The 27,649-nt window shown below is 43.3% G+C and overlaps 1 protein-coding gene across 12 annotated transcripts in view; it reads left to right on the top strand.

Moving 5' to 3' along the window:
- LOC145349943 (double-stranded RNA-specific editase 1-like) overlaps positions 1 to 15,025 on the top strand; it is a 262,569-nt gene extending 247,544 nt beyond the window's left edge. For all 12 annotated transcript variants that reach the window (XM_080198635.1, XM_080198641.1, XM_080198646.1 and 9 more), the window contains 2 exons: positions 7,116 to 7,294; positions 10,196 to 15,025. In XM_080198635.1, the coding sequence (XP_080054761.1) occupies positions 7,116 to 7,294; positions 10,196 to 10,372 (356 nt within the window). In that variant the 3' untranslated portion in view covers positions 10,373 to 15,025. The remainder of the gene's footprint in view (positions 1 to 7,115; positions 7,295 to 10,195) is intronic.
- The last annotated feature ends 12,624 nt before the right edge of the window (positions 15,026 to 27,649 follow it).

The following is a 27,649-nucleotide window of genomic DNA, read 5'->3' as shown; positions in this document are numbered from 1 at the left end:
TGGTCCATGAGGGCGGCACAGTGGTTAGCACTGCTGCCTCTCAGTGCTAGGGACCTAGGTTCAATTCCAGCCTTGGGTGAGTGTCTGTGTGGAGTTTGCACATTCTCCCTGTGCCTGTGTGGGGTTCCTCCCACACTCTAAAGATATGCAGGTCAGGTTGATTGGACATGTTAGTTTCCCAAAATATATATAGGTTGGGGATTATTGGGGTAAATCGGAGTTGCAGGGATAGGGCCTGGGTAGGATGCTCTGTCAGAGTCAGTGCAGAATCGACGGGCCAAATGGCCTCCATTTACACTGTAGGGATTCTGTGTATTCCTTCACCAAAGTTTATCTGGATGACTGAAGGGTTAAGATGTATATCGGAAAAACAATTGGCATTGGCTCTGTATAATAGCCTATTTGTCTCATACTGTTTAAACCCTGCTCAGCTGCAAACTGTTGTGAAAAGCTCAAGGTCTTTAGTCTGTTCTGCCTGGCTGAATATGACCCTTGCACAGTAACGACCCCTGGACTTCAATGCAGCCCTAAGTAAGATTGATTTAATGTGCACAGGCTGCTGCTGAGAAATTGGAAAAGATTACTATCTATCACAAAAAAAAACTAGGCCTTGCAAGCAGGTCAAACATCACATCGGAAAATGGCCTGATTTGTAATCTCCTAAAGTCTGGCAAGAATTTCAAACAAGGAAACTGGCAACTGGAGAGGCAACCTGCAACACTGGACTGAATGATGAAGCTTCTAAATTATTGAACTAATTTATTTATGTCTGGCTTGTGAGTTTTCTGATTTCAGCTTGTACAGCCACTGCAGGAATTAATGTCAAGTAAAGTTTCTTTTTTTTAATAGAATCCCTACAGTGCAGAAGGAGGCCATTCAGTCCATTGGGTCTGCACCAACCACAATCTCACCCAGTCCCTATTCCCATAACCCCACACATTTACCCTGCTAATCCCCTGACATTAGGGCCAATTTAGCATGCCCAGTCAGCCTCACCCGCCCATCTTTGGACTGCGGGAGGAAAAGGTTTAAAGTTTATTTATTAGTTTCAGAAGTAGGCTTACATTAACACTGCAATAAAGTTACTGTGAAAATCCCCTGGATCATGCTGTGTGGTGAATGCAGATTTGCTTAGCAATATATTCTTTCATTGAAATCGGAAGTGGTACAATTGAATTATAAGAGAATTTATTGAAACTATGTGCAAGGGGTCTGTTCATGTTTGGTCTGGAACACAGTTTCTGCGCACACAGCAATTCACATTTCTTGAAAGTTCATTTTTGGATTGGGTGCATTTTGGTTTTCAGTTTTCTTACAGTTGCATATTGCAAACCTTTACTTTCAAGACTGCTTGTGTTGGAATTCCAGCTTTATGATGAAGGTTCCCTGCATGAAAAGTTTAAAGTTTTATTTATTCATCACAAGTAAGGCTTACGTTAACACTGCAACGAAGTTACTGTGAAATTCCCCTAGTTGCCACATTCCGGGGCCTGTTGGGGTCAATGCACCTAACCAACGTGTCTTCCAGACAGAGAGGAAACTGGAGCATCTGGAAAAAAACCACACAGACACGGAGAGAACATGCTAACACCGGACAGACAGTAACCCAAGCTGGGAATCAAATTCAGGTCCCTTTCATTTGAGGCAGCAATGCTAGCCACCCTACCGTGCTGTGCCGCCCTACATGAGAGCAAAGCTAAAGTTTTAAATCGGCATTCAGGACCCACTTTAAGCCTGGAAAGATTTGATACGATACTTTGTTCTTTCAAGTCTCCCTTCTACTTGAATACAACACTGTTATGCTTCAAACATTGCCTGATTGTGCCCCAGGTTTCTTGGACACTCTCTGTGGTATTTTCCCGTCCCGCCGTCACGGGAATCAGAGCAGAGGGACACGGTCCAAGCAAAGGTCCCGTTGACCTCATGCGGGATTTTCCGACCTTGTGAGGGGCGCAGCTGGAAAATCCCAACCTCTTTGTCCTGCCTGAAATTTAAATGTTTGAAGGATATAAATGCATTTATTACGCTGCTGAAAGGTGTACGGAATAGCACTCCACTGAGTGGGTAAACCAGTGTTTGTAGCTAGTGGATATAATCAGACTGCTGCCTTGATGAAATTGGCACCCCAGATACAAGCCTATCTAATAGGTAGGTAATGAGGACTAACCACATGGCCCCCAATTCAGCTCCTGTCCAGTAATTATGTCCTTCACAACCCGGCCAGTTCGGATGTTAAAACAGCTCAGTTGACATGGTGATTGGCGGTTGGTTTCCATAGTGTAATTTGACCTGCAGAAGTTAGTACCTGCAGGGCCACACCCATCTAACTGTAATGCACATTCTCCCTGTGCCTGTGTGGGTTTCATCCAGGTGCTCCAGTTTCCTCCCACAGTCTGAAAGATGTGCTGGTTAACTGCATTGGCCATGCTAAGTTCTCCTTCAGTACCCGAACAGGAGTGTGGCAGCTAGGGGATTTTCACAGTAACTTCTCCTGACTAATAAATAAACTTTACCAACAGCTTCTCATGGGCCTGGTCAGGCGGTGAGATGGGACAAACCAGAGTTAAGGAGGACTCATGAACTTTGTTGTAACATTGCAAAGTTGGCAGAGCTGTGATTATTGTCTTGTAGTGCTACCCTGATATGATCACTATCTGGTTTAAGTCTATCCGTTAGTTTATCTTGCCTTGAGTCTCACTTTCTGTCTGCTATGACCTTTTCTTTAACCTCCCCCCCCCCCCCCCCCGCCTCTATTTATGCAACTTTGAGAAGTGCTGCTTCAGAGTTTTGTACTTTCCAGGCCATTTCAGATGGCATTAAGTCAAATACCGACTGAGGTCTCATGTATGTCAGAACCGGTCAAGGGACTTAGTTCCTCAGCCTGAACAGCATCGTTAACCAACTGGGGGGTTTGTAATATATTCTGGGAAGTTTTAAATTGTGGCAATCCATTACGTTTTCCTTGGGCAATAGAAGAAAACAGGAAGAGCTGCAACTTGTGTTATGGGTCAAAATGTAAAATAAATCTCTTGCATGTTAGATAGCTGACTTCTATTGTGTTTCTACCAAGAGTTAAAACTCAATATTTTTAACCAAAGGGGAAAAGTTATGAGATGATATTAATCATGCTTGAGGCAGACTCATTACAAAAATCTCTTCTGGTTTGGAGTGAGCTTTGGCAGTGTTTTGCCCCTTGAATGCTATTGATTCTTGCTTGTGGAAGATGGTTTGTGAATTTTGTACAAACGAACGTGTACAACTTGTTCATAGACTCCAAATGCCTTCACAGCCTGCCATGGGTACACTTCGATTTAATGTACAAATTATATAAGTTATTTTGGGAATGCATTACACGCAAAACTAATGAGTCAATTTTACTACCTTCTAAATACAAATACAATGTATCTCAATTTCGAACCCAGTCCCCAACGCAATCAGATATACATTAAGAATGAGAAATTATGCTGACTTGCTTTTTAAAACACATTTACTTTTATTACACAGCTTAGCCGAACAAATTTTAGTGCCAATATTGTGAACAAATTAGTTTGTCTGAACTTCAGCTACGCTGTTTACTAATATAGAATCTTACAATGCAGAAGGAGGTCATTTTGGCCCATTGAGTCTGTGCTGGCCATAGTCCCACCCAGGCCCTATCCCCATAATCCCATACATTGACTCTACCTAGTTCCCCTGACACTAAGGGGCTATTTAGCATGGCCAATCCACCTAACCAGCACACCTTTTGGACTATGGGAGGAAACCCACGCAGATGCGGGGAAAATGTGAAAACTCCACACAGACAGTGACCCAAACCAGGAATCAAGCTGGGTCTCTGATGCTGTGAGACGGCAGTGCTAACCAGTGTGCCACCGTGCCATATAATACTGAGTAAGTTATATGCCTTAGTTGGAAGATAAAAATCAACTGACGTCCTTAGAAAAGAGTTGTTAAAAATTGTTATTGATTTCATTTGATTTGTTGTATTATTGTCACGTGTTAATATACAGTCAAAAGTATTGTTTCTTGCACGCTATGCAGACATACTATTCATAGAGAAGGAAAGGAAAATGTAACACTACATTACCATAGCTAGGGTGTACAGAAAAATCAACTTAGTGCGAGGTAGGTCCATTCAAAAGTGATGGCAGCAGGGAAGAAGCTATTCTTGAGTCAGTTAGTACGTGTCCTCAGACTTAAGTATGCTTTTCCCGACAGAAAAGGGTGGAAGAGAGGAAGTCTAGGGTGTGTGGGATCCTTGATTGTGCTGGCTGCTTTGCCGAGAAGGCAGGAAATGTGGACATAGTCAATGGATGGGAGGGTAGTTTGCATGATCGACTGGGTTGCGTTCACGACCTGTTGTAGTTTCTTGTAGTCTTGGACAGACAGAGCAGGACCATACCAAACTGTGAATGCTTTCTATGGTGCATCTGTGAAAGTTGGTGAGAATCATTGCTGACGTGCCAAATTTCCTTCGTCTTCTGAGAAAATAGATGTCGTGATGACATGTAATGATTTCCCATGATTACATCCATCTTGAACCACTGAAATCTTGTCCTGTTGCTCCTCCCACAATGGTGTTAATTCAAAAATTCTAGAATAGCAACACAGTGATGATGACAGAGCAATGACACAGGTCAATATCCGACTGGTGGTGAGAGATCTGGAGGGAGGTTTGAAGATGATACTCTAATGACACAGCCCATCTTTCCTTGTTAGTGCCACAACTTCTGCCCTGATGTTGAATGCGAAATGTCTGGCGTGCCTCAGGGTACTAAACCTTCCTTCTCAGGTGGACAAATAATTTAATCCTGTCAAAGTTCAGTTTACTTTTTCAGGTCAGCATAAAGCACTACTGAGTAAAAATGATGACAAAAAAATCCCTAAGCACTGTGAAAGGGACCATAAAACGTTTAACCACCCTTTCCTCTCACTACCTGTCTGCTATGACCTTTTTTTAACCTCCCCCCACTATTTTACTAATGCAACTATGGACAGTGCTCCTTTAGACTTCTCTTGTGCCTGACGTCACTACTCCCCAATTATCTAATGCTCTCTTCAACCTTGTGTTGCTTTCCATTTGGATCTTTAGTCTCCTTACTTAAGAAAAGATATACTGGCACTGGAGGGGGTGCAGAGAAGATTCACTAGGTTGATTCTGGCATTGAGAAGGTTAGCTTATGAGGAGAGACTGAGTAGACTGGGACTATACTCATTGGTATTCGAAAGAACAAGGAGGAATCTTATAGAAACGTATAAGATTAGGAAGGGAATAGATGAGATAGAAGCAGGGAGATTGTTTCTAGGTGAAACTAGAACTAGGAGTCATGGCCTCAAAATAAGGGGAGCAGATTTAGGACTGACTTAAGGAGGAGCTCCTTCACCCAAAGGGTTGTGAATCTGTGGAATTCCCTACCCAGTGAAACAGATGAGCCTACCTCATTGAATGTTTTTAAGGCAAGGATAGCTAGACTTTTGAACAGTAAAGGAATTAAGCATTATGGTGAGCGGGCAGGTAAGTGGAGCTGAGTCCACGAAAAGATCGGCCATGATCTTATTGAGTGGTGGAGCAGGTTTGAGAGGCCAGATGGTCTACTCATGCTCCTGGTTCTTATGTTCTTATCTTGCTCCTTCATAGATTTCTTAGTAAAATAGCTTTAGAGGTCTCTTGCCTGCAACATTTGGTGGCTGTGTTTTAGGCCTATAACTGAAACAAGATACCCAGGGTAGTCCAACTCATTCCAATCTCAGCACTTACGCAGTAGAATGCTTTGAAAGATTGACTGGAGTCAACAGTGGAGTAGCAGTGACAAACTAGGGTGAGCAAATGACCAACACCATTTCTCTTCAGGCATCTGTGGTTCTACAGAGTAATGCATCATCACAGCAGAACTAATATTAAACTCTAAACATGAATGTGCTAAATTCTGTTTTCATCACCCGTTAAAAAAAAAAATTGCCTCTCGAAGGTTGAAGTGCCAGGACAGAGGAACCAGGAGGCTACAAAGCAACAGCTGGAAAGCTGGAAGCTTTCAACCCCCCGAAATACCATCTCGGCAATTATGGAAACTGCATCTTTGAATCAGTTATTTCTGTTTTCAACCATGTCCAGTTATTGCTCAGATGATAGTGTTGGTCTTTACTGCGTTTGGTTTCATATAACTATCTGATGGTGGGCAAATGTTAGTAAGAGAGCATCCTGTTACACATTAGTTATTTATAGAAGTATGCTGTGTCTGTGGTGTTTGTGTATAGACTACAGTTAAGTTTTTCTATTATTCTTCTATGACATGCAGGCATCACTGGTAAGCCCATCTGTAATTGCCTTTGAACTGAGTGGCTTCCTGTATCTCTATAGAGGGCAGTTTGGAGTCAGCCTCAGTTCTGATGGTCTGGAATCACATGTGGGCCAGACCGGGTAAGGAAGGCAGATTTCTTCCCAAAACATTCTCTCCGTGTCTGTGTGGGTTTCCTACAGGTGTTCCGGTTTCCTCCTACAGTCCAAAGATGTGCGGGTTAGGTGGATTGGCCACGCTAAATTGGCCCTTAGTGTCAGGGAGACCAAATAGGGCAAATGGATGGGGTTATGGAAATAGAAAATGGGTGGGATTGCTGTCAGTACAGTCTCAATGGGCTGAATGGCCTCTGCCTGCACTCGATGATTCTTTGTGCAAAAGCAGTTGACAGTAATTTGTAAATGGTAACTCATTTTGTAAGGAGTCTCACAATACCAGGTTAAAGTCCAACAGATTTATTTGATAGCACAAGCTTTCAGAGTCTTGCTCCTCCTTCAGGTGAGTGAGCAAGACTCCAAACGCGTGTACTACCAAAGAAACCTGTTGGACTTTAACCTGGTGTTGAGAGACTTCTTACTGTGCTTATCCCAGTCCAACGCCGGCATCTCCACATCACAACTCATTTTGTAACAAGTACATTAAGATTCTAAAAGAGCAGCTCTTTTAAAGCTGCATCTTGTGAGAATGTGGTTAAATAAAGATTGTTTTAATTAGCTTCTATCCATGGTTAAGCAGCTAAGGGAGTGAACACAGCTCTATTATCTAAGAGTTTCAATATTAGATCATTATCTTGACTGAACTTCGGTTGATTGTTTGTAGGTATTAGTAACACTGAATCACGCCAGCCAGGCAAGGCACCAAATTTCAGTGTAAATTGGGTGGTGGATGACTCGGGCCTGGAAGTCATTAATACCATGACCGGAAAAGATGATATGGGACGCCCTTCTCGATTATGTAAATATGTTCTGCACAGTCGTTGGCTACGCCTGCATGGAAAGGTAAGAGTCTTTAGTCATTCCTTTTCCTTCCACCCTCTGATCAACCTCCTCCTATTTGTAATTAACTTTTAATTCCAGCATTTTTATTTGTTTCAATTTCCACCATAGCATACAAAGCCTTTTCTTGTAAGAGCTTCAGTACTGTCCCTTACAATACTGTCTGGCCAGGTGATAGTTTTTCCATGTTGCACGGTCTGTAAGATTCAGAGTCACCCATCCCTAGCACCATGTTTTGTGTTCACTGTGAGAAGAACATATCTCATTTCTCACTGCCCGCCTTGAAGCCGGGCAGAGCAATACTTGGTTTAGTCTTAATCCTTTCACACTTAAAGTAAAAGTTATATTGCAAAAGGTGGCACAAGGCACACTGGTTAACACTGCTGCCTCATAGCGCCAGGGACCGGGTTCAATTCCCTGCCTCAGGTCGCTGTCTGTGTGGAGTCTATATGTTCTCCCTGTGTCTGCATGGGTTTCCTCCAGATGCTCTGGTTTCCTCACACCATCCAAAGATGTCCAGGTTAGGTGGATTGGCCATGATCAATCGCTCTTTAGTGTCAGGGGGATTAGCGGAGTAAATACATGGAGTTATGGGGATTGAGTGGGATTGTTGTCAGCGCAGGCTCAATGGGCCATATCACTGCCTCCTGCACTGTAGGATTCTATGATTCTACAACTGGCTGAACTCGTTCATCTTGGAGCCCTGAAAGTGAGCTAAATGAGGCTAATGCCTTCTCAGTAAATTTACAACTGACCATTCCCATGGATTTTGGATTTTTATTACACTCAGTACACCATTTTCTCTTACACTGTTGTTCCTTGTCAAACAACTTGGCTTCAAACTGCCATTGTGTATCAGTTGGCTGTTAAATTGGTGTCATCTGTTCGTTGGTGTGCATGACAACTTAATTGTGCTTGACTCCCAGCCTTAAAGTTGAGTCTCAACTAAAACCCCCCTCTCAATAAAACTAAAAAGGCTCTCTTTATAAAGGGGTTTGATAAGGGTAGATTGGGCAAAACAGTTTCCAGTGGCCAGGGTCAGAGGATGTAAAATCAAGATGATAGGCAAAAGAATGGCAGGGAGTTCAGGATATTTGCAAGGTATGATGTGAAGAATGTACAAGAGTCGTAACGGTTTGCAGCAAGGAAACAGGCCCTTTGGCCCAACTTGTCCATGCTGTCCTTTTTTAAACCACTATGTTAGTCCCAATTGCCCACATTTAGGCTATATTCCACTACACCAATCTTACCCATGTAACTGTTAAATGCTTTCCAAAAGATAAAATTGTACCTCTACTATTACCTCTGGCAGCTCGTTCAAGCCACTCATCACCCTCTGAAAAAATTGCCCCCTCTGAAATCTTTTGTGTATCTCCCCTCTCACCTTAAACCTGTGCCCTCTAGTTTTAGATTCCCCTACCTTTGGAAAAAGATGTTGACTATCTAGCTAATCAATGCCCCTCATTGTTTTATTGACTTCTATAAGATCACCCCTAAGCCTTCTACGCTCCAGGAAAAAAAATCCCGGTCTATCCGACCGCTCCTTATAACTTGAAACCATCAAGTGCCGGTAGCAAATCTTTTCTTCACCCTTTCTAGTTTAATAGTATCCTTTCTACAATAGGGTGACCAGAATTGTACACCGTATTCCAAGTGTGGCCTTACCAATGTCTTGTACAACTTCAACAAGATGCCCCAACTGCTGTATTCAATGTTCTGATTAATGAAACCAAGCATGCTGAATGCCAGAAGAATGATAGAAGCAGACTCAGTCGTAATTTCCAAAAGGGAATTGGATATATAGTCAAAAAGAATATTGCTGAAATGCCATGATAATCCTTTGCCAATTTAAGGCTGTGACATCTATCCTTCCCACTTAGCCCAGCAGTGGTGCCCATGACACAATGGAAATGACCCTTGCTGTGAAGATGAGACCTTGTCTTCATAACGATTGCACATTTTGTCAGACCTGCCATTGGATAGACATGTCTGTAACAGCTAGATATCTGGAAGCTAAAATTGAACATGTTTCCCTTGCCACCTGACAGATGCAGTCTGTCAGGACCTCCCACGGTCCAAAAGATGTCCAGGTTGTGGATTGGCCATGCTAAATTGCCCTTTAGTGTCCAAACATGTGCAGGTTAGGTGGATTGGCCATGGTAAATTGCCCCTTAGTATCCAAAGATGTGTGGGTTAAATGGATGAGCCAGGGTAAATGTGTGGGGTGACATGGATAGGGCAGGGTGGTGGGCCTGGATAAGATTAAAACATAGAAAATAGGTGCAGGAATAGGCTGTTCGGCCTTTCGAGCCTGCACCACCATTCAATATGATCATGGTTAATCATGCACTTCCAGTATCCCACTCCTGCTTTCTGTCCATCCCATGCCCTGGTACTCTGTCAGAGAGTGGGTGCAAGCTTGATGGGCCAGGTGGCTGCCTTCCGCATAGTAGGGATTCAAGAAAGGTCATTTTGCAAAAGTATTAAGTTGGAATGGCAAGGAAAAGCAAACCATTTAGAGGTGACACAGAATGGCATTAGTGAGCCATTTGGGTGTAATGACACTTTGTTAGGTTAGTGGTCCCTGTAACCACTAACCTGTGCCGCTCACACCCGGTCATTTCAAAACAAACCTTAGTTGCCAAATGAAACACTGATTTTTATTGCAAGGGAGTGTTAAGTGGGTTGGCCAGAATTCTAATTGTTACTCAGTTCGGGTGACTACAAGCCTTAATACCATTTTCAGCTGGGGGCGAAAATGCTTTAAAAATGAAGCAAAATGGAAGCACTGACACTGATTCATCTCAACTATTTCCATTTGTGCCCACTGGGATCCACCTAAGTCTGTTGTCTCTCTCTCTCTCTCTCTCCCCCCCCATCCACACTGTCCTCCCACTCCCACAGTTGCCATTCTTGCATCGTTCCAAGCAGGAGAAGTTCACTTCATACTACGAAGCAAAGCAGGCTGCCACCGAGTACCAAGCTGCCAAGGAATCCTTGATCAAGGAGTTCCAGAGGAGTGGATTAGGCATGTGGGTGAAAAAGCCCATTGAACAGGATCAGTTCGCTCTGTCTGGCTGAGCCCCACCTTGGGATTTTTAAGGATGCAAAGCTGCTGGAATTCCATGTATCAGATGTATTTATTAACTTGTAACTTTAAACTAATTTTTTAAAAATTTCCATTTTTAAACAAAAAAAGGCGCATCCCTTTTCTCGGCTATCAGCTAAATTTTTAAACCAGCAGAGAAAGCAGCATATGCAATATTTGTTTTAATCGGCCTCCAAACTCGCAGATGCTGTCAGTAACTGAAGCTGTAATTGAATTGTACAGCGTTGGAAAAGAAAAATTAATCATAACTATGAATATCCCCCAAGTGACCCTGATTTAAAACATGGTCTGAAAGGACAGTAGAGAGTTCTATTTCTGAAAATATGACACACAGGAATAAACATGAAGAGTCGTCATGACTTTTCGACCTTTAGAACGGCTCTTTGTGGTTCTGTAGTTCACCACTTTGGACAAATTTGTTGGGGGGTGGGGGTGGGGATTTGTGTTTTGGATTTGGATGCAAAAGTCAGTGTGCCAGATTCCTGATCCGTGCGATTTTCTGATGGACGGCAAATCAATTGGACCACAATATTAGGGGACAGGTGCACTCAAATACCATGATCCAGTGCTACAGCAAGAGCATTCACTCCTCAATTTCGCCCTATATCTGTTCAAATGTCATCATGATGATGTGCAAAATGCTCCAGAACCGGGACTTTGAGGATGATGTGGGATTCTCTGTAAAGATACGAAAAGGAGGAAGTAGCTCCTGGTTGTTTTTTAGTTAATGGGAATGTGACATACAAGCCCCCTAGATAATCAGAGCCTTCACAATCAAGTCTAGTACTCGGATTCTTCCAATCTGAGTGCGTCTTTGTTTCTGACAGCTGCGGTATCTATTTGCAAATAACCTCCAGTGAAGCGTTCAAACGGAAGTGCTTTCTTTAAGGATTGCTCGTGCTTGCAGAATGTGAGGGGTCTGAGTGGGCTCTTGTGGGTATAGATACATCTCTTGTAAAAGTGATGCAGTTGCAATAACTGATTCTTAATAAGTCCTCAACTGTAAATTGTCCAGGTAGATTCAGCCATGTTATACGACAGCTCTTGCGCTCGGTGTCGGAGCAACCAGCCAAGAGAATGAATCAAAGACCAAAAAAAACTTTTAAAAAAATGCAATGAAGTGTTGAAGTAAATTTTGATAAATTCTAAATTGCAGCCTAGCCATAAAAGGGATGCTATCTGTCTATATGTGTGCCTGCTGCTTTATCCTTGTTCTTTCTTCATGCACGACTGTTGCCGTGTTTATTTCTTTGTTGTGTAAACTGGAATAGCACATGCTTTGATGCAAATGTTCCTTGCGTTAAACCTGAATGAAGGCAACTGTGAGTGTGAAGGGTCACAGTCCAGCAATCAATTATAATTCATTGGAGATTCGGGTCACAGAAATAAAAGGGGATGCAAGTTAACAGAGATTGTAGCACTTGAAAACTTGTTGAATTGCAAATGGAACCATTCTAGTTACATGATTTCATTTTGGGGCTGGCAATGTCTCATAAATGATCCTCAACCTTTGGGGTTGGAAGGTCAAAGTGTGTTGCTGCCAAGTTCTAACCAGTACACTAACTATGTATAACTAACTGCCTTGGAACTAAACCAATCAAGACATTTTGGCCGCATAAACTGAATGCCTTGAGGACATAATATGAACTTCTCTTTTGCTTAATAGATCAGCACCAGGAGATTGAGAATCAAATGATCTCCCATGCTTATGCTGTGGGCCAACACCACTCCTCCTGTGAATGGGGGCCAATTTCCAAGCAGGAGATCACCTGTTCCGCACATCTGCCAGTGTGTTAACATCAGTGACTTGGTAACTTTAGCTTTCCCTCAAACTGGAAGAATTGCAGCCAGTACTTAAATTGTTGTTATTACACGAGTCAGTTAGGTTGTGATAATGGCTTCAGAACCTGTGCAAAACAGCATGCTGGCTTGTGAAGCTGGCTCTCAGCGTTAAGCAACCAGAATGGGCGATATTCAATTCAATATTCGACGACAAAACCCCCCAAAGAAAATGTAGATTTACAGTCTTTTGAGCTTTGGACCCTTATTCTTATGGGTGGAATCCATGCAGGTGGAGCATGTGTCCACTGTCAGTGCTCACTCAAAGTCAATGTGCCCTTTAACCTGACTTGTTATTAGTTACATGATCTACGATTATATGTACTCTGTTTGCTTTTTGTTTTCTTCACTCCGAGCCTTTGCCTAGCTGAAAGCACAGCTGCTGTTGACTCTGTCTTCACGGTAATTTTGAGGCGAGTGGAGCCAAGTCCAAGCTCAGTCTGGCACAACCAAGTGTAAGTCAATTCAACATATTTACCGTTCGATCTTGCAAAACCATTTTATGAGATGCAGAATTATTCATTGCCATGTCCATTTATAAAATACACATGCACACAAATGCTGTGTTAGTTACTGCTCTCTGCAAACCCTACTTCAGGTAGTAAGTACATCAATCAGCAGTATCAATCCTGCAGGAACCAACCATTTAGCTGTAGTTAGTCAGCTTTTTGTTGCCTCTTATTACTTCCTTGTGCTAATAAAGTGACATGGGCTGCCTTTTAAATGAATGAGTGAAATACTTGGGGTTCCTCTGTATAGCACATCTTTTTGTGTAATTGTTTTGTTTGTCGTGTTTTATCATTAGAATGTATGTTCTTGGATCCCGGAATATTTAACAGGTTGTGCCTCACTGCTTAGAAGGACATGGTGAGCAAACTTCCTGCTCTGCATAACTTCTATCTGAATGAGCATGGTAAAGTCAGTATTGGTAACCATGCAGCAAGATATTACACAGTGGGCCCCCGCTCTCCTTGTCTTTTTTGGCTAGACCGATCTTTCAGCTTACCCACTATTACTTCAATTGAGCTCAGGAAAAGCTACAGAGTAGAGGGAAAGGTGCTGCAAGCTAGCTTTGGACACACAAGTTTTTCAGTGGTAACGCTTTCAGGTGTATAGGATTCAAAATGGACCCTAAAGACTGATTAACCATCTTGATAGTTTAGATCTTGGGCAAAGGTCTGGGATGGGGTGTTATACTTAATGGAATTTGAGCTTAACGTACTTCATTTCCTAAGCAGATCAATGATTTGCCCTATGGTCAGACATAAAATTGAATTCTTTTACAATATTTTAAATTGGCTGGTCTTGACCTGCAAGCAAGGTTTTCCTTTACCCTGCAAACAGCTGGGCCACAAGTTTGTAGATGCAAGGACCCTGTCTGCGATCTTTGAAACCTTTTGTCTCTGACTGAGTCACCTGTGGCCCTGGGCAAATGATGGAATCTGATGGGAAAGTTTTCTCCGGAGAATGGAGAGAGTCTGATTCGCGTTGCTTGAAAGGGTGGCATTGACAGATGTGGAGACGCTTCTGTCTTTCCATGGGGAGAAAAGCAAGAAGCAGTAAATGGGAACAGTTTGACTGAGGTTCCATATTAAGATTAAAAAATAAGTGCTGCAATCAGAGAAGTAATTACCGTAGGGTTTAGAATTGGCTCAGAATGCTGATTTTTGTAGTGGTTTGTTGGACAATGTAAATGACTATCTAATGAAAAAAGAAATCAACTATCATAGCCAGCCACATTTCAGACTGAGGAGTTTTAATGTAGTATTAAAAGTAGGAATGGATCTCAAACCAGCACTAACTGTTTGGCCTCTCCACTAGTACCCTAGTTCACATGCCTTCGCTTGTGGTATTCCCACTTCAGTTCCTTCAACTTTTAAATTCAATTTTAACTAAAGATTCTACTTCTTGAAGGTGTTCAAGAAGGGGTCCAAAACTAGCAATCATAAATAGACATTGTTCCCGCAAATCCTATAGGAAATTTAAAAGAAACTTCTTTACCCAAAGAGTGGCTGGAATGTGGAACTTGCTACCATGTGGAACGGTTGAGGCCAATAGGATGAATGCATTTCAGGAAAAGCTAGCTAAGTGTATGAGGGAGAAAAGAAGATGATGCTTGTGGGGTTAGATGAAGATGGGTGGGGAAAGGTATCTGTGGAGCATAAATGCTGGCAAGGGCCTGTTTAGCTGAATGGTCTGTTTCTGTGCTGTAAATTCTATGTAATTTTATGTAATTAACTATAATATTTATCATAGTTATAGAGAAGCAGTACTGTATTGTTGTCTCGTATAATAGTAGATCTGGTATCCCGACCTGAACCCTGTTATTATCATCCACATCATGGATCATCAGTTAAATGTGCTCTGTCGTAACGGCCCTGTCCAGACTGTGAGACCTTATTATCAATAATGTGAATTTTCTCCACACAATGGGAGAGTGTATTGTCAAATATCTTGTGGTGAGATCTTTGCGCATCATGGGACATAGAGCGGAGACTGTGTTTTATTGCCTCACAAAGGAATCTAGCCTATTATTCTCTTCTGTAAGCTTATTTTTGTGACCTTTTAGTTTTATAAGGAACAATCGCTTAAACACAAATTTCATTGTCTTCTGTAATGTAATTTTGTACTCAACCATTGGAAGCACCTCAGTGAATACAATGTTTGTTTAATCCACCTTGTACGTAACAAATCAATCCCGTTAAGATGTCATTCATTTCGTAACGGTTGAAGACATTCCAAATTCAAGCAAAAAGTATGAAATAAAATTTAACACTTAGCTCAAAGATTTTTTTTCCTACGTGTTGTAATGCAGCAATGCGCAATTAATATCAAACTGGCTGCTGGATGTAATGGCCACAGAGACGCTGACTTTACTCACTGATGGTTTTAGTTTATTCATTTTGGAATGGGACAAATCTTCGCCCTTTCCACATTGTCTCAGACCTCAAGTAGTTTGTGGAGCTTTCTTGGCATTAGTCAGTTCACTGGTTTTGACACCAGAATAAATGCTAGCTTCCAAATCAGGCAAGCAGTAAATTATCAGTACTTATGACCCATTCTGCTGCCGAACATCAGTTATTAACCATCAATAGTGTCATCAATGCCAAAGAAGGCCACCATCAACAAATAAGAGGAAGCATTTTAATTCGTGGTCACATTTTCAGCTAGCTTTGAGCAGCAAGCCCTGAGCAGCACAGTGGCTAACACTGCTGCCTCAAAGCACCAGGTTCAGTTCCCAGCTTTGGTGACTGTGTGGAGTTTGCACTTTCTCCCTGTGTCTGCATAGGTTTCCTCAGGATGCTCCAGTTTCCTCCCACACTCCAAAGATGGGCAGGTTAGGTGGATTGGCCACGCTAAGTTGTCCCTTAGTACCCAAAGATGTGTAAGTTAGATGGATTGGCCATACTAAGTTACCCCTTAATGTCCAAAGATTTGCAAGTTAGCTGGAGTGGTCATGCTGAATTGCCCCTTAATGCCCAAAGATGTGCAGGTTAGGGGGATGAGTAATGCTGAATACATGGGGTTATGGAAACGATCTTGCGTGGGATCCTCTGTTGGAGAGTCAGTGCAGACTCAGTGGGCCAAATGATCCTCCTCAGGAGGCCAGTGGTCCTGCTGCACGTTAGGGATTCAAAGAAAAGGCTGTTGAAGTTGATGCATTTACCCACCGCAAAGACAGCAGGCAATTCCGTAGGAGAATTGAGGGAGAAGTTTTGTTTAAAATAGCAAAATATGTTTTAGTTGTGGAGTTTATAGCCAGGAGGAGTGCACTGATCGGCAGCAATGGAAAACCTATCTATCTGAAATCCATAAAGGTCCTTTGGACACTATGGATGGGATTTTCCAGACCTGCCCACTGCCGGAATTGTCCGGTTCCACTGAATGTCCCACCACAGTGGGGGTCAAAGTCTGGGCCTCTGACTTGTAGATTAAGCATGATGTCCTACAATAACTGCACCTGCCCAGGTGCAGGCACTGTTTTCACTGTTGTTGAAAGGCTTACTACAAAAGAAATGACCTTTTAATCATCAAATTCAAGAAAAGCATCAGTGAACCATAGTTTAGAATTCAGCAACAGCAAAGGTTGTTTGGTGTTGAGGAACGTAGGATCATAGGATCCATAGGGTGCAGGAGGCCATTCAGCCCATCGACCTTCTGACAGAGCATGTTACTTAGACCCTCCCCCTGCCTATCCCCATAACCCCACATATTTAACCCGCTAATCCCCCTCCAATCTACACTGTTTGGGGTACTAGGGGCAATTTGCATGGCCAGTCCACCTAACCAGTACACTTTTCGGAGTGTGGGAGGAAACCCATGCAGGGGACGGGAAGAACATGCAGTCTCCGCGCAGACAATGGCCAAACCGGGAATCGAACGTGGGTCCCTGGAGCTGACAGGCACCACTGTGCCACCTTACTGTCACAACGTGAGTTGAAAGACATGGAGTCAAATAACATCACCATTTGTTATCTGCTCAAATGCACTTAAAATGCCTGGTTATCGCATGTTAAGGAGATATCTGTGACTGCAGCAGTAACTTCCATCCTTCAGAATAAGCACATTGTTGGCATGTCAAACAAGTTGTGTGTGTGTGTGTGTGTGTTTGGAGGGCCGGGGGGGTTGGGGGGGGGGGGGTGGCGGCGTGTGTGCGTATCGGGGTGGGGGCGTGTGCGCGAATGGGGGTAGGTGGGTGGGGGGGGAGACATGTGCGTGCATGGTGGTGGAGGGGGGACTGGGTGGGAGGGGCATGTGTGCGCATGGGGGGGGGGATGCAGGGTAAGGATGGGGTTGGGGAGTGTGTATGCATAATGGGGATGGGGGTTGTGTGTGAGTATGGGGCGGTGTGTGTGGCATATGATGATGTGAGTGCAAGTGCACATCCTATTCTACTTAAAAAGTATGACTTTTCACCCTGTTTTTCTTTGCATCGTTTGACACTTACTGCATCACTTAATACAATAGAATGAGTAGCATGAATCCAGCCTTGCTCTGCACACCTATGGATGCTGCATGACTCTTGAACTCCCTTTCAATGGATAAAACGCCAAAGGGCGCAACTGGGTGGAAAACCTTCTGTTGAGCGTGACTGAAAAAGCACAATGCAAAGACTGCTGAAATTTTCTTTACTTTTACTTCATGAAAAGTCATCAACAGATTCACAAATTGAATGAAACTGTTACTCTGATACTTGTGATGTTTTGTGCCTGTAAAGAGCTAAGTTCTTTGCTATTTTTTCAACATTGAAGAATAAGTTCAGTGTTTAAAACAAGCCAAGTGTGCATCTCCATCCCGGTATTTGATAAAATAGACCAAAGTAAGCAGGCTCTGTTAGGAAAATGGAATGATGTGGATGTGCTGGCGTTGAACTGGGGTAAACACAGTAAAAAGTCTGACAACACCAGGTTTAAGTCCAACCGATTTATTTGATAGTAAACTCACTAGCTTTCGGGTTAGCCCCTTCATCAGGTGAATGGAGAGTTCTGGCCTCAGACAGAGCATATAAAGCACAGACAGTTTACAGATTACTGATTAGAATGCGAATCTTTACACCTAACCTGCTGTTCAAGTCTTAAAGTGGCCGACAATGTGAGTGGAAGGAGCACTGATCACAGGTTAAAGAGATGTGTATTGTCCCCAGACAGTACAGTAAGTGAGGTTTTGCAAACCCAGGCAAGTCACGGGGGTTACAGACAGTGTGACATGAACCCAAGGAAAATGGAACTCCACTACTAGATGGATGGGGTGGGATTGAGACAGTTCATAGTTGGAACCTGAAACTGAGTGAACTAACATCAAGTTAACTAGATAGTTTGGATTGGTGATATCCAACTTCCCCATTTCTGTCTAATAATTAAGCAATTCTGTCTTTTTAATTCTTTAAGTGGTGGTCCAGCCAACATTTTTGCTCCTCCCTACTTGTCCTTGAGAGGATGGCAATAAACCATCTTGAATTGCTGCAGTCATGTACACCACCAGTGCAGTTAGGGAGAGAGTCCCAGGATTTTGATCCCATGACAGTGAAGGAATGGCCGATTATATTTCCAAGTCTGGATGGGCAGGTGGTGATGTTCCCACCCGACTGCTGCCCGACCCCCCACCCCCAACAGCTGCTGCCCCCCCACCTCCTTCTAGGTGGTAGAGGTTGCAGGTTCACAAGGAGGTGTGGAAGGAATTGCTGCAGTGCATCTTGTATGTTATGCACACAGCTACCGCAGTGCAGTGTCAGTGTTGGAGGGAGTGAATGTTTAGATGGGAGAATGGGTGCCATTCAAGCAGCCTGCATTTTCCTGGGTGGTGTCATAGAATCTGCAGTGCAGAAGGAGGCTATTCAGCCCATCGAATCTGCACCGACAACAATCCCACCCAGGCCCTATCCTGGTCATCCACATATTTACCCCGCTAATCCCTCTGTCCTATGCATCCCAGGACATTGGCCATACTAAGTTACCTTAATCAACTGTGGGAGGAAACTGAAGCACCCAGAGGAAACCCAGACAGACCCAGGGAGAACATGCAAACTCCACACAGTGGCCCAAATCGGGAATTGAACCCAGGTCCCCGGAGCTGTGAGGCAGTGGTGCTAACCACTGTGCCACCGTACTGCGGATGGTATTGAGATTCCGGAGTAGTGCTGGAGCTGCACTCGTCCAGGCAAGTGAGAAGTATTCTGTCACACTCTTGTACAAGGTAGACTGGCTTTGGGGGGGTCAGGAGATGAGTTACTCTCCCCACAATTCCAAGCCAACTGACCTGCTCTTATGGGCACAGTATTTATATGGCTGGTCCAGCTCAGTTTCTGATCAATGGTAACCCCACAGGACGTTGATAACGATTCAGCAATGGTAATACTGTTGAATGTATCTAATACGTTCAAGTGGGATGAGATGGGCAGGTCAGGGCCTTTCATGCATCAGTGCAGATGGGCCGAAGGGCCTTTTCTGCACTGTGGTATTCTGTGATTAATACAATGGTGAATAATATCCTGCCTTCAACTTAGAGGGGAAATTCTAACTTTTGTTTGGACTGTTTAATTTGCATGTGCGTATCTTTTGACAGATTTCTTAAAAAGCAGCAATACTTTACCAGAGGAATATATTCCTTGGAGCTGCAGTGAAGCGGAGGTCATGCATTGTTTAGATGAGGGAAACTTGCCATGTTGTGTTTCGGAGATTGCTTACTTGCAGAGCCCATGGCAACATTCCACTGTGTAATGTGCAGTTTATACTGTCATCACTGCATGAGCAGCAGCACTAATCCTGTACCACTTCACATTAACAATCCCAGCATGATCCTCTGTTAAGTGTAGAAATGAAATTTGAAAAAATAAATTTATATCTGAATTCTAATATGTGTTGTCAGTGTCATGTTTTCGTCGATGTTACATTTCAAGCTTGTTGGCGCATTAAGCACAATGGTTTTTAATGATTGCGATATTGCATACTGCTGAAGCTTCAGCTGACATGGGGCGGTACAGTTCGCACCATTGTCTCACTGCACCGGAAACCCGGGTTCAATTCCGGCCTCTCTGTAAAGTTTGCACGTTCTCCCCGTGTCTCTGCGGGTTTCCTCCCACAGTCCAAAGATGCACAGGTTAGGTGGATTGGCCATGCTAAATTGATGTCAGGGGATTAGCAGGGTAAATATATGGGGTTATGGGAATAGGGCCTGGGTGGGATTGCGGTTGGTGCAGACTCGATGGGTCGAATGGTGCCCCTTTCTGCATTGTAGGGATTCTGAGAGTCTGGATTGTATGATATGTTGTATTCTCTGTTTTTAACCTGTCTGTGTGTGGTTCTGCATTTGTCTGGTGGGGTATTTCAGTGACCGCACAGAGTCATAGGGGTTTACAGCATGGAAACAGGCCCTTCGGCTCAATTGTCCATGCTTTTTTAAAACCCCTAAGCTAGTCCCAATTGCCCATATTTAGTCCAACTCCCTTTATACCCACCGTACCCATGTAACTGTCTAAATGCTTTTTAAACGACAAAATTGCAGCTGCATCTACTACCATCTCTGGCAGCTCGTTCCAGACACACTCCACTCTGTGAAAAAATTGCCCCTCTGGACTCTCACCTTAAACCTGTGCCCTCTAGTTTTAGACTCCCCTACCTTTGGGAAAAGATACTGACTATCTAGCTGATTTCTGCCCCTCGTTATTTTATCGACCTCTATAAGATCACCCCTAAGCCTTCTACGCTCGAGGGAAAGAAGTCCAGCCTCTCCTTATAACTCAAACCATTAAGTCCCAGTAGCATCCTAGTAAATCTTTTCAGCACTCTTTTTAGTTTAATAGTAACCTTTCTATAATAGGGTGACCAGAATGGTACATAGTATTCCAAGTCTGGCCTTGTTAATGTCTTGTTAAACTTCAACAAGACGTCCCAACTCCTATATTCAGTGTTCTGACCAATGAAACCAAGCATGTGAATACCGCCTTCACCACTCTGTCCACCTATGACTCCACTTTCAAGGAGCTATGAACCTTTACCCTAGATCTCTTTGTTCTGTAACTCTCACCAACGCCCTACCATTAACTGAGTAAGTCCTGCCCTGGTCCGATTGACCAAATTGCATCACCTCGCATTTATCTAAATAAAATTCCATCTGCCCACTGGCCCAATTGATCAAGATCTTGTTGCAATCTGAGATAACCTTCACTGTCCAACATGCCACCAATCTTGGTGTCATCTGCAAACTTACAAACCATGCCTCCTATATTTTCATCCATATCATTAATATAAATGACAAATAACAGTGGGCCCAGCACGATCCCTGGGGCACACCACTGGTCACAGGCCTTCAGTTTGAAAAACAACTCTCTACAACCACCCTCCATCTTCTGTCATCAAGCGAATTTTGTATCCATTTGGCTATCTCACCCTGAATCCCGCGAAATTTAATCTTATGCAACAATCTACCATGCAGTACCTTGCTAAAGTCCATGTAGACAACATCAATTGCACTGCCCTCATCGACCTTCATGGTTACCCCTTCAAAAAGCTCAAATCAAATTTGTGAGATATGATTTTCCACTCTCAAAGCCATGCTGACTGTCCCTAATCAGCCTTGGAGTCCAGAGAGAGCAGGGTTAAGCTGGTTTATTAAACATATGCTGGGGACAAGTCAGCAGTCCACAACTGTGTGTGATCACAGGCGATTTCTAGCAGAAAAGATGCATCCACGCTGGTAATCACTCACTTGTTTATATATAACAATGGCTCTTTCTGTTCCTGTTATTACTTACTTACTGTCAGCTAAGTTATTGTCCAGTATTCTTGTTTCCATCATCAAACCACATTTAATTCCGTGCATTAGCAGCTATTATTGTTTCCAATGGATTATATTTTCACCCTTTCCTCCTCGCTCCTCCCCAGATGTACTAATCACATGTTTATGTTCTGAATGCAGACATATTAAAACAAATACCCTCCGATGTTCCTCTCGAAGGCACTGAACTTAGAATTGTAGAATGCCTACACTGCAGGAGAAGGTCATTCAGCCTGTTGGGCCTGCACCGACAACAATCCCACCCAGGTCCTATTCCCTTAACCCCACGTATCTACCCTGCTAAACCCCCTGACACTAAGGGGCAATTTAGCATGGCCAATGCACCTAACCCGCCCATCTTTGGACGGTAAGGGACAATTTCGCATGGCCGATCCACCTAACCTACACATCTTTGGACACTAAGGGAAAACTTAGCACAGCCAATCCATCTAACCTGCGCATCTTTGGACACTAAGGGACAATTTAGCACAGCCAATCCACCTAACCTGCACATCTTTGGACAGTGAGGGGAAACTGGAGCACCCGGAAGAAACCCACGCAGACACAAGGAGAATGTGCACACTCCACACAGACAATGACCCAAGCTGGGAATTGAACCTGGGTCCCTGGCGCTGTAGGCAGCAGTGCTAACCACTGTGCCAATGCTGCCAGTGTTGTAGATATACAAGTTGGTGAGTATCGACTGATACCGAAACAGATATTCTTCAGATATGCAGTCACGGCAAGTTTATTCAAACATCTGAAATATGGCCAATTGTAAGCTCTCTGCCGTTGCACCACTCAATCCGCCTAACAGCATGTACGAGAAACTTCCCGGTTTGCACTGTTCAGTTCAATGTTAGAACATCCTTTAATAATTCACTCAGGGGATGTGGGTGTCTCTGGCATTTATTGCCCATCCCTAATTGCCCTCAGAAGGTGGTGGTGAGTCACCTCTGAAATGGTCTCGGAACTCGCTCACTTTGTCAAGAGTCAACCAAATCGCTGAGAATCTGGGGTCACACACAAACTGGACCAGGTAAGGACAGCAGATTTCCTTTCCTAAAGGGCATTAGTGAACCAGATGGATTTTAAATGGAATCCAGTAGCTACATATCACATGGTTACCATTACTGATAACCTTTCATTCCAGATTTATAGAATTTGAACTTTTATCTCTGGATTAATAGTCCAGTAACATAATCATTGACCATCATTCCTGGCTACTTCCCAGACGAATGCCTGGGATGCAACTGGGTATATTTATTGATGTATTGCACCATCTTTACATATTGTGATATATAAATATAAAGCCTGTGTGTACATTTATAATAGCAATTGCCAATGCAAACTTAGCATTGCATAACTACACCCTCCATTCAGTGACAGTACTGCAATCCATGACTGGTGAAAATGTGACAAATATTTTGGGAGTATTTCCCATTATAAATGTGGACACGAGTTTCTAACAGAAAAGGTTGACAAGGAAGGGCATCCAAATGTATGATTTGTAATGAAGTTCCATAGCATTGCACATTAGGGGTTTATGCTTCAATAAATCATGGGATGTGGATGCCACTGGTGGGGTTGGCACTTATTGTCTTTCCTTAATTGCCCTCAAGGAGGTGGTGTTGATCTGCTGCCTTGGACCACTGCATTCCTTGTGATCAAGTGTCACCTTCAGGTGATCATGAGAAGAGGCGAGAGCAGAATGAATGAAGGGGAGTAAACCAAGTGGAGGGTAAAATAAGCAGGAGGGAGAGTTTGATGCTGCTTTACTACATGGTACACCATTAGAATATGGTATCTAGGCACAGCTGATTTGTATGCTCTATTCACGGCGTGGTGGCACAGTCGTTAGCACTGCTGCCTCACTGCACTAGGGTCCCAGGTTTGAGTCCCAGCTTGGGTGACTCTGTGGAGTTTGCACATTCTCCCCGTGTCTGCATGGGTTTCCTCCGGGTGCTCCAGTTTCCTCCCACACTCCAAAGATATGCAGGTTTAGGTGGGTTGGCCGTGACAAATTGCCCCTTAGTGCCCAAAGATGTGCAGGTTAGGTGGGTTGGCCATGCTAAATTGCCCCTTAGCGTCCAAAGATGTGCAGGTTAGGGTTAATGTTTACGTGGAAAGGTATGCAAAGTGTGATAGTATTTGGAGAACTTTACCAATTCAAACCTTTCTGAAAAACCAGTGGCCTAAAATCTCAGAACAGCTAGAAACGAACAACCAAAATTATGTCTGGTAGTCAAGAACACAAAGCTGGGGAAAAACTGAAAAAAGTCAGGCAAGTTTTCTTATAGAACCTAGATTTCAAGGTGATCTAATTTTAAATTTTAAGATCATGGGATATTAATGAATATGATCCAGGCACATTATTTATCTTGACAGATTTCAAATAAGAGGAGATGCAAGTTAAGAATTAAAAGGTCAAGAGCAAAGATTTGAGCAGAATTACTTAATTTATCCACTTATGCATCGACTCATCGGAGAAAGGCATTAAGGAAAATTGTATTCCCAAGTCAAGCAGGCTGTTCCGGAGCGAGAGAAGTTAATGTGTGTGTTTGGGCAAGTCAGTAGGGTTCTTTGAATTGTTAGAACAAAGCCACCTTAATAATATTCCCCTGGGGTGTTTTTTCAGACTTACAGGTTGTAGTTTAAAGTCACAGAGTCATAGTCATCGATGTTTACAAAATGGCAACAGGCCCTTTGGCCCAGCTTGTCCATGCCACCCTTTTTTAATCACCAAGTTCGTCCGAAATGCCTTTGTTTGGCTCATTTCCCTCTACACCCATCTTACCCATGGGAATTTCACAGTAACTTCATTGCAGCATTAATGTCAGCCTTACTTGTGAGTAATAAATTAACTTGAACTGTCTAAATGTGTTTTAAAAGACAAAATTGTAACGGAGAGTGCAGAAAAGATTTACTAGGATGCTATCGGGACTTGATGGTTTGAGTTATAAGGAGAGGCTTGATAGATTAGGACTTTTTTCTCTGGAGCGTAGGAGGCTGAGGGGTGATCTTATAGAAGTCTATAAAGTAATGAGGGGCACGGATTAGCTACATAGTCAATATCTTTCCCAAAGGTAGGGGAGCCTAAAACTAGAGGGTATAGGTTTAAGGTGAGAGGGGAGAGATACAAAAGTGTCCAGAGGGGCAATTTTTTCACACACAGGGTGGTGAGTGTCTGGAACAAGCTGCCAGAGGTAGTAGTAGAGGCAGGTACAATTTTATCTTTTAAAATGTGTTCAGACAGTTACATGGGTACGATGGGTATAGAGGGATATGGGCCAAATGCAGGCAATTGGGATTAGCCTAGGGGTTTAAAAAAAAGGGCAGCATGGACAAGTTGAGCTGAAGGGCCTGTTTCATGCTGTAAACCTCTCTGATTCTCTACTGTTACCACTGACACCACCTTTTGAGTGAAAGAATTGTCCCTCTGGATCCTTTTGTATCTCTCCCCTCTCCCTTAAAACTATGTCCTCAGGTTTTAGACTCCCCTATCTTTGGGAAAAGATGCTGACTATCTACCTTATCTATGGCACTTATTATCTTATAGACCTTTATAAGATCATCCCTAAGTCTCCTCCGCTCCAGAGGGAAAAGTCCCAGTCTATCCAGCCTCTCCTTATAACTCAAACCATTAAGTCCTGGTAGTATCCTCAGAAATCTTCTCTGCACTCTTTCTAGTTTAATAATATCTTAAAAGTTTATTTATTAGTGTCACAAGCAGGCTTACATTAACACTGCAATGAAGTTACTGTGAAAATCCCCTAGTCACCACGCTCCGGCGCCTGTTCGGATACACTGAGGGAGAATTTAGCATGGCCAATGTGCCCTAACTAACACATCTTTCAGACTGTGGCAGGAAACCAGAGCATCTGGAGGAAACACATGCAGATATGGGAGAACGTGCAGACTCTGCACAGACAGTGACCCAAGCCAGGAATTGTCAGGCAGCAGTGCTAACCACTGTGTTACTGTGCTGTCCTTGTGATCATGACCCAGTTGATGAGTGGGTTCACGACTGGCAGTCACCACAATGTGTCAAAAGCAAACCATGCCTGACAAACCTGAGCTGTGATGGAATAAAGAAGTGTGCTGGTGAGGATAGTGCAGTTGATGATGTGTGGATTTTTAGCAGATAAATTGTCACATTGCAAGAATTATTAAAGTTGAAGCCTGAGTTAAAGAGGCAAGTGTAGTATGGTTGAGAAACAAATTTGAAAGTAGTAATGGCTGTTTTACAAACTAGATGGAAACACTTGCAGAAGTGAAAATCAGGGGTCGTGGGTACCTGTCCATTTGACCAGTCTCTCAAATTAGATTTAATGAAGTGATTCTGCAAAATGATGTCTGAAAGGAAGCTTAAGGAGAGACAACATTAACAAAATTACCAGGATATTCACATTTACAAACCTTTGCAGGGGGCAGGGCAAGTCCATATGTTTTTTAAAGAGAACATATGGGATTCTTATACTCTTAAGGGTGGCACGGTGATAAGGAGAGGCTCAGAATGTAATGACACAGTCAAAGCTAGGGTGTAGAGAAGACCATAAGACATACCAACAGAATTAAGCCACTCGGCCCATCGAGTCTGCTCCGCCATTCAATCATGGCTGATATTTTTCTCATCCCCATTCTCCTGCCTTTTCCCCATAACCCTTGATCTCCTTATTAATCAAGAACCTATATATCTCTGTCTTAAAAACACTCAATGACCTGACCACCACAGCCTTCTGCAGCAAAGAATTCCACAGATTCACTTCTCTCTGGCTGAAGAAATTCCTCCTCATCTCTGTTTTAAAGAATCGTCCTTTAGCCTGAGGTTGTGCCCTCTGGTTCTAGTTTTTCCTACTAGTGGACACATCCTCTCCACGTCCACTTTATCGAGGCCTCACAATATCCTGCAAGTTTCAATCCCCCCTCATCCTTCTAAACTGCAATGAGTACAGACCCAGAGTCCTCAACCGTTCCTCATACGACAAACTCTTCATTCCGGAGATAATTCTTGTGAAACTCCTCTGGACCCTTTCCAAGGCCAGCGCATCCTTCCCTAGATACGGGACCCAAAACTGCTCCCAATACTCCAAATGGGGTCTGACCAGAGCCTTATACAGCCTCAGAAGTACATCCCTGCTCTTGTATTCTAGCCCTCTCAACATGAATGCTAACATTGCATTTGCCTTCCTAATTACCGACTGAACCTGCAAACAATGCCTCCCAAGTCCCTTTGTCTCCCTGATTTCCTAAGCATTTCCCCATTTAGAAAATAGTCTATGTCTCTATTCCTCCTTCCAAAGTGCATAAACTCACACTCTTCCAGATTGTATTCCAACTGACATTTTTTGCTCACTTTCTTAGCCTGTCCAACTCCTTATGCAGCCCCCCCTGCTTCCTCAATACTACCTGCCCCTCTACATATCTTTATATCATCTGCAAACTTAGCAACAGTGCCCTCTTCCAAGTTATTAATGTATATTGTGAAAAGTTGTGCTCCCAGCACTGACCCCTGAGGCACATCACTAGTCACCGTCTGCTGCCCTGATAAAGATCCTTTATCCCCACTCTGTGCCTTCTGCCAGTCAGCCAATGCTCTATCCATGCCAGGATCTTACCCTTAACACCAGGGGCACTTAACTTATTTAACAGTCTCCTATGTGGCACCTTGTCAAGGGCCTTCTGGATATCTAAATAAATCATGTCCATTGGTTCTCCTTTATCTAACTTCCTTGTTACCTCCTCAAAGAACTCCAACAGACTTGTTAGACATGACCTCCCCTTGACAAAGCCATGCCGATTCCTTCCTACTTTATCATGCACTTCCAAGTATTCTGCGATCTCATCTCTTTAATAATGGACTCTAAAATCTTGCCAATGACTGAAGTCAGGCTAACCGGCCTATAATTTCCTGTCTGCTGCCTCCCTCCCTTCTTAGACAGCAGTGTTACATTAGCTACTTTCCAGTCCTCTGGGACCCTCTCCACCTCCAGTGATTCTTGAAAGAGGAAAGATCAACTTATGCAAGGTAGGTCCATTCTGATGGCAGCTGGGAGGAAGCTGTTCTTGAGTTGGTTGATACGTGAATTCAGACTTTTGTACCTTTTTCCTGAGAGAATGTCTGGAGTCCATGGACT

Source organism: Carcharhinus amblyrhynchos, chromosome 11, assembly GCF_965287045.1.
Source record: "Carcharhinus amblyrhynchos chromosome 11, sCarAmb.v2.hapA, whole genome shotgun sequence".
Lineage (NCBI taxonomy): Eukaryota > Metazoa > Chordata > Chondrichthyes > Carcharhiniformes > Carcharhinidae > Carcharhinus > Carcharhinus amblyrhynchos.
The sequence above is the reverse complement of the archived record's forward strand: the minus strand, read 5'-3'. Positions and strand labels throughout refer to the sequence as shown.